Below are 7667 nucleotides of genomic sequence, written 5' to 3' on the forward strand. Positions count from 1 at the left end.
AGGCTATTTGTGTTACAACCCACACATCTGCATATCCGTATGAAGTACAGTGCTCTAGCACTGGGTTGAGGAGGCACTCCTGTCATTGTTTTTGAGCAGAACTACCTCTTGCAGCAGGAAGCTTCAGGTGTTTAGCAACAGCCAATAATGACTGAGTTTTGTAACCTTTACACTGTGGAAGGAAAATCTTGAACAAGCGGTTAATTGGGTCTTGCTCAGTAAGTGCACTCTGGGCACAGGAGGTGAAACTGAAGTGGGTTAATATATATCTGATTTCTGAACAAATGACCTGTCTTGGGAACGCAGATCAATCTTCCCCTCACAAGGGGTGAATTTGTGGATACTTACTGTGGTCTAGAGGAGACAGATCTGCTCTCTAGTACAGACAGCACCTTTCAAAAATGGAAACAAATGTGCCAAGGCAGCTCTCTCTAAAGTCTCAGTAGCAGTAGTGTAAGTGCCTCGCACTCCAGGGAAGAGCAGTCCTTTCCATTGTACAGAGGGGAACTGAACCAGATTAAGTGATGACATTCCTATACATGATTCACAGTACCCAACAGCCAGCTGTGAATGGGTCCTATTGTGCAAGCCCCTGCGCACAGAGCGTGCACCAGTCTTTCTCCCACTGGCCTTACCATGTATGTAGACAAGAGACAGGGCTAAAATAGAGAAGCCCAATGAACAATGTGATCGTGGGATGGTGCATCTTTGTTCTACAACTTTCTGGTTTAGTTTTTTTAATCCTTTCAATGGGGCTAGGGTGGGAGAGAATATTTAGAGTAAAGACTACAGGAAAGCCACTGCCCACATCTGTTTGTCAGGCCCTGCTTGAATTGGTTCCTGTACCTGGTTCAGTTTACTTTGACCTCTGTGTGGTTTTTCCTAAAGGTCACAGCTAGGAGAAGGGGGGATGCCATATGGGCTCCAGAACCCTGCAGTGGGGAAGGGGTCCCCTCTGCAGATTTCTGATGCTGGGGGAGAAGGGGCTCCATTTTACCCCTTCTGCAGCAGTCCGTTTGACTTAAGAGTCCCAGGGTTTGTGCCCTACCCACCTGGTAATCCCCCCTATACCACAGCCTCTCCCAGCAGTCTAGCTGAAGTGCATTTGTTCCCTGCAGTAAGAAGAAAAAAAAGCAGGCTTGGCCTATATTAATGGTTCTATCCCTTCTCACTTAAAAGCTAAATGAAACTGCTTTTTACTACCACTCTCTGCCCTCCTTCCTTCGATGTAAATGGCTCTGCATTGCAGTGCTGGGCACTAGTGGTGCTCTAGCAGGGTAAAGGGAAAGCACTAGTGATAATGTTACTGTTTCAGTTAAGGCATTCAGCAGGAGCTCTCGTGACTTGTAACTTTTAAAAGGCACACCATTCTGAGCACTGGTCAACACTCCCAGTGAATCCACTTCCCATAGTAGTGACAGATCTCAGATTAAAGCAGAGCACATTTAAGCTTGGTAATCAAGTACAGTTCAGTGCACTCTGTTCATGGACTAATGAGCCTTTAGCTTCCAGCAATTCAATCAAAGCTTTATTTTGAGTTTGTCAAGACCAGTACCTCCTTCCTTGTACTTACTCAGTACTGAATCTGGAATTAAGCTATTTTAGTTCCCACTGAAAATGGCAACAGGTCCCAGCCTTCCTGTGCTTTGTATAATCCACCACCTTGCCTTGAGCAGTTCATTCAGTCCAAGCTAATTCAAGCCTCCCTCATTTGTGCATCACATGTTCAGTTTGACTGCTTTCTCCTCCTGGCCAGTTCCTCCTGTATGTGCTTCATGGATGCAGTGTCTCCTTTCAGCTCTGCCTGTTTCAGGGCTTTTCTGTACACCTCTCTTGCTTGCAGAAAGTCTTCTGTGTTCAGGGGAGGAAGAAAGCAAAGTGAATGTTACACCCACCCCTGCCCCCATCCTAAAACTGAGTGATTACACTTAAAGTACTGCTTGGAACAGTCAGGCACAAACCAGGGAGGACTGGGGTTTAGTTCATGGTTGAAAGGGAATTGTTCTCCATCTAGAAAATAAAAGCCAGCTCTGTCCCATTCCCTCATTGTTCTTTCTGTACATGAGCAGCTGTCACTAACAGAACCAGCACCTCACCTAGCCTGTCCCAGGCAGGATCTAAGGATGAAGGAGGTGGGGAGAGTCCCCTCCACTCCTGCCAGCCTAGAACTCCATGATTCACTCTTCCCTGGCAGTAGTAAGACACAGAAGCTTTACCAAGGGCTGTTCATGCTTTGCTAGTCAGAGCTACTCCCCTTGTGCGCAGAGCAGGGCAGCAGCCATGTCTGGGCTCCAGAATTTAAGGGTTAGATATGAATCTTGCTGGATGGTTGCAGAGTCTTCAGCCCATGGAACTACCTGTATGAGGGATGGAGCAGTAGCTGCAGCCAGCCCAACACAGCTACCCCTAGCTTAAGATCTCAGGGATGGAATACAACTGCTGCAGTGTTCTCTGGTAATTACCACTACAGCCAGTGCCCAACAGAGTGGGGTGGATAGTGAGGCAGTTAGTGGCTGTCAAGGAGTGGTAGGTAAGAATTCAAATCAATTTAAAGTCACCTGCCTCCAAGGCACCAACTCTTCCCCCCCCCCCCCCAAAATCAGTACAGGCATCTTCACTTGACAGGTTAAAATTTGTAAGCAGCATAAAATGTTGTTTAAGACAAGCCTGGGCTATTATACTGAGTGGGAAGGAGAGCAGTGCTACAGCAGCACTGAAGTCCCTATCCTATGTTCATTGCCACAGCACAGACCTTGCTCCCTCTCTCCTCCCCCCACCCCCTTACTGCAATCAGGAGAGTTATAAGCAAAGAAATCACCTTTCCTGCTTGGGCTGGGTGTCAATACTTACCTTTGTGCATCAGAATTCCTGCAAGGTTATTCAGCACCATGTGCTCCTCAGGGTGCTCGGTCTGCTTTGCCAATTCAGATGCCCTCTTTACATGTGTATATGCCTCATCATAGAGGCCCTGGGCATCCAGCACAGTTGCCAAGTCATTCATCAGTACCACGGTCTGCACCAGGACAGGGAGAGGAAGTCTTAGAGCTGGGGGAGGAGGAGTTTTGCTTTTAGAAGTTAACCAATGGCAATGCAGCTTCAGGGTCCTGTCTTGACCTACAGCTATGGAAGGCTGAATATCCAGCTTAGCCAGCCCTGGCACACCGGTGCCCAAGCAGCACAAAGGAGGGGGTGTCATAACATCTCCCCATAGATGAATGGGTCAGTGCAATAGGTTTCCCAGAGTAGCAGAGGATTCAGTGCTGGCAGACCAGGACAGATCTAGCTCAGTCCTCCCCTGCCTGGGCACTGGCACATGTTTACTCTTGACCCCCTGCAGGGCCATGAGCTCAGCGCCCCTGCTCCAGCACGTGCCATTCTGAGCCCCCAGCCATCAGTCCCTGCTCACCTGGGGATGGGTGTCTCCCTGGACCTCCTTGGAGATCTGAAGTGCCCTCTCATACATTCTTTGGGCTCCAGGCAGCTGTTTGTTGGCCAGGAGGTAGCGACCATAGGAGTCCAGGCACAGACCAAGCAGGAGATGTGTGTTGGCTCTTTCCTCTGCTGTGAGCAGGAAAAGAGATGGGTCAAGTGCTGCCCACTTCTCTCAGGAATGGACACCAGACAGCCCCCCTGAGGGGATTTTTACCAACACCTGTCCGAGCATTGTCAAAGGATCAGCACTGAGTAATATTGCCAGAGCAACACCCTCACACTCCTGAGACAAGATCTCTGCCCTGGCCAACCTTATTTAACAGCAAATGCAGAGGGTGAGGCACAGGCAGCAGGTATGGCTGTGACAAACGGCAGGACAGCAAAACAGATTAAGGGCTCCATGGGCAGGGAGCCAGTATGAAGTGTTAGGGCCACAGCAGACCCGGAGAATGAAGGAGATGGTTGGACAGTGGGGGTGGGAGTGCACAGGTGACAGGGTGGTGAAGGAAACAAAGACAGATGTAAGATGGGGGCAGAGACAAGGAAGGACACAGAGCTTGACTGTAGCTCATGGGAGGAGGAAGCGGCTGTAAGAGGCAGGAGAGATACCAATGGCAACATGGGAAGGTCCCCAGAGAGGCAGAAAGCTACACTGATGACAGCAAGAGGCCAGGAGCTTCCTACCTGGGAGGACATCCTCAGGCAAGTCCCTGTATTTGGCTATCTTCTCATCCAGGGTCAGAATGCAGAACTCATAGCCAGCGAGAGCCAACTTGTGTCTGCACAGCAAAGGGCAAAGGTCAGAGCTCAAAGCCAGGCCATTCATCCCACACCCCCAGGGCAGCGTTAGGTCACTACCACTACACACTGGGCATTCCTGGGAGACAAGCCACATTACGGTTACCCTGAGGGTCAGTTGCTTCCTGTTGGGACCCTTCCCTCCCCTCCCATTCTGTTGGCCTGGTTCTTGGTCACCTAACAAACAGGCCCAGGGTTCTGACAGCTCTGGAGAAGTAGCATCCCCTTCTTGCCCATGGGACACAGGGTATGGAGTGTGCCCTGCTGCTGTCCCTGGCCTACAGACAGAGCACTCGCCTACCGCGCTGAAAAGCCAGCCAGCCAGCCAGCCACCAACTACATTTGTAAACACTGAAATTGAGCCCAAAGGCGTTCAGCTGTTCTGAGAGTTTTCTCCATTAGATCAATGGGACTTGTCCTTACAGCTGTTTGCAGCTATTTCCATCTAAAGTGGCAGAGGACCTAGCTGGAAGGCATGCTACAGATCAGCTGGGCCCTGCCCTGCTGCTGGAACACAGGTGCCACCTCACACAGGAAGCTCATGACAGTCACTGACTTTGAGGTCTCCATGTTGGGAATACCCTGTAGGATAGGGAAGCCCCCACACCTCAACGTAGGACCTCTTCTCTTCCCCAGATCAGAAAAAAGAGCTTCCCCTGCCCTAAAATCACCACTGGTATCCTGGAGCTAACAATCATCTGCACTCCAGCCTCACCCCGGTACTCACTGGTTCTGAGCAGCATAGATACTGGCCAGCTTGAGAGACATTTCAATGATGGCATTGTCATCCTGTCAGGAGGGAGAGAAGTCAAAGGCACATTAGAGGGTGCAGCCACAATCACTCCTCTCTTTGAGTCTTACAGCAGAACCACTGCTTCCTCAGAGACCAGATGCAGGCCAAGATAATGCCCTATACATGGTGTAAATGAACAGCTACCTCCAGGAGATGCTGTTCGAATAGCAGGGAAGCTCACTGCCGCTCCAGTACCAGCAGCTCCCTGTAGGCGGCGCTATAGGGAATGGTGCAAGGACACATCTTCCCCAAGCAAGAGGTAGTGTAAGGAATGGTACAGCAGCTGTGGGGACTTCACACCCAGCAGGAAGCCTGTGTGGAGAAGCCCTTACCTGCTTCATGTCTCCAGCCAGCAAGAAGCTCATTGCTGCTTTGAAGAGCTTCTCTGCCTGAAACAAAAGTGAAAGTACATTAAAGAGCCAGCGCCCAGGCTTAGCTGGTGTAGGTAGGGCATCTATGCCTGAAACTGGCCTTAGCAGAATCACTTAGTACAACCCAGCTGTGAGCCAGAATACTTAACATTGTAGGCAGCCCTCTGAAGATCTCAGACACAGTACAGGGCTCTTCACAGACTCAAGTGATAGGACTTTACTCACGCTGTCCAGCTGACCCCTCAGGAACGCAAGGTTCGCCATCTAGACGAGAAAGAGAAAGCGCTCAGGGATGCCGAAGCTTCATCATGTGAGCCTATTGCTGAACTTGGGCTAGCTCTGCACAAAAAGGTTTCCCCCCCTCCCCCATTTTTACCTGCAACTTCCACCCAGCAAAAACATGTCACCAGCTGCTGAAATCACTGCCCAGTGGAGGGCAAGGGAAGTAACAGGAATATAAAAACACAAGACTGCAAGGGAGTCCAGGCCCCTGCTACCCCAGCCAGCCATGTCATACAATCCCAGTCATAAATGTGTCAAGCTCAAAGGTTTGAGCTCATGCTTGGGACAGAGAGACCGAGACCACATCCCATGGCAGCTGTGAGGACCCCTGTCTCACACAGCTTTCCTGGGAGTATTACCAGGTCATAGGTATAGATGATGGCTTTCTTGTTGTCCGACTGATGGGAGAGTTGGACGGCTTGGTGCAGAATCCGCTCTGCTTCCTCAAGCTCCCCCTTCATGATGCTGAGCTGAAAGCGGAGAGAAGGGAAAATCTACGATATTAGAGATCCCAGCACGTGGGAATGCTGATCCCAGTGTACCAGCAGGCCAAGCAAGGGCATCACTGTGCAGGTGAACACATCTGTGCCAATGCTGCTCACAGGAGCAGAGAGACAACAGAATAAACTGCCAGATGCTGCTCTGATCAATGTCTTGGGAAGAGCAGTTCATCTCTGCCCGCCTTACGGACGCCTCAGTGCGAGCTGGTACTTGGGCTCCCTCCCCCCATCCATGCCTCCAAATGTCTGGACTGGCTCATCAATAGGACGCATGGCTAAGAGTGTTGTGTTCATCTCACAAAAGGCCTCCCAGCAGGCTCTCACAGTGGAAGTGCCCAGCAATTCCCCACCAAACCAGCATGCTTATTTCACTGAAGTTAGTGTATGTAATAAGAATGTTACATGGGTAACAAGTTGGGGATCCTGATCTGTGACTAGAGCTCTTGGGGCTGTGTAAATACAACTAATAGTAATCTAGGGCCTTGTGAGCTTACCTTGGCTTTCTTCAAAAGGAATATAATGGTGTCTTCAGTCCCCGCACTCTCCCCTTCTCTTGTCTCCTTCTCTTCCTCAGCATTTTTAGAGAACAAGGAGAAAGCTGGGAAGAGAAACATTTGACTGGATGAACTTGGATCTTGGCTGTGGTGACAGCTGAGAAGGTTTTGTCCTTCCCTGCCCAGGGCTGCTGGGTGGGGATTGTCTACCAGGGGGAGCATGGACTTGGGAATCCCTTCAAACAGCAGGGTCAGCTCCACTGCTTAGAGTCACCCACACAGTGCCACTTCCACCCCACAGTTACTTGTAACAGCCCTGCCCCATTTCCACTGCACTCACATGCAAGGATGTTTCCCATACCCTCAGTGCCCTGGCCCCATCACCTTCACCCCGAGCCTTCCATCTCACGGCCTGCCCCCTTCCCACCTTCCAGCTCCCCTCCCACACCTACAGGCCAGGCACCGCCTCTCCCCACCCTGACTCCCAATCATCTCCTCGCCTATCAGTCTCCTCCAACAGCCACCTCTGTCTGCCAGGTCCCCCCAGACCCCCACCTACCTGCCCCCAGTAGGTCCCTCATATCCCAGCCCCTGCGAATAACCCCCCACCAGCCCCTCAATGGGCCCCAATAGCTCCTGTGCCATCCAGACCCCCATAACAGACCCCCTCAGCCCCCGACCCTCACAGCCCCCATAACCGAGCCCCCCCGGTCACCGACTCCCGTTGCTCTCACCTGCCAGGGCGGCCAGGACGCCCCCGGGGCTGAGCCCGCTCCGCCCCCGCAGGGACCCCGCTCCCCAGGCGGCCCCGCGCCTGCCCTGGGCCTTGTCCCACCGGGCCGGCAGGCGCGCCCCGGAGCAGCGTCTCCCCGCGGCCGCCACCAGGCCCGGGCCCCTGCGCAGCGCCGCCAACATGCCCAGTGCTCGGTCACGTGACAAGGGACAAGTGACCTGCCCCCCCACGGCGGAAGTAGCAAGTTCATGTGACCAGGAAGGG

The 7667-nt window shown here is 52.0% G+C and overlaps 1 protein-coding gene across 3 annotated transcripts; it reads right to left on the reverse strand.

Annotated features, from left to right (window-relative positions):
• Nucleotides 1-1102: 1102 nt before the first annotated feature.
• On the reverse strand, nucleotides 1103-7615 carry TTC19 (tetratricopeptide repeat domain 19). 3 transcript variants are annotated; one of them, XM_039507643.1, is made up of 10 exons: nucleotides 7405-7615; nucleotides 6671-6774; nucleotides 6036-6146; nucleotides 5620-5658; nucleotides 5356-5412; nucleotides 4958-5019; nucleotides 4117-4211; nucleotides 3407-3561; nucleotides 2851-3013; nucleotides 1103-1851 (listed from the first exon to the last, which is right to left on the reverse strand). In XM_039507643.1, the coding sequence occupies exons 1-10, from the start codon at nucleotides 7583-7585 to the stop codon at nucleotides 1727-1729; spliced, it is 1092 nt and encodes a 363-aa protein (XP_039363577.1). In that variant the 5' UTR covers nucleotides 7586-7615; the 3' UTR covers nucleotides 1103-1726. The 3 variants fall into 3 exon arrangements, with proteins under 3 accessions (XP_039363577.1, XP_039363579.1, XP_039363578.1); XM_039507645.1 differs by having other exon boundaries at nucleotides 3407-3558; nucleotides 7405-7612; XM_039507644.1 differs by having other exon boundaries at nucleotides 1103-1848; nucleotides 7405-7612.
• Between the last annotated feature and the right edge of the window lie 52 nt (nucleotides 7616-7667).

This window comes from Mauremys reevesii, linkage group 20 (assembly GCF_016161935.1).
Source record: "Mauremys reevesii isolate NIE-2019 linkage group 20, ASM1616193v1, whole genome shotgun sequence".
Taxonomy (NCBI): Eukaryota; Metazoa; Chordata; order Testudines; family Geoemydidae; genus Mauremys; species Mauremys reevesii.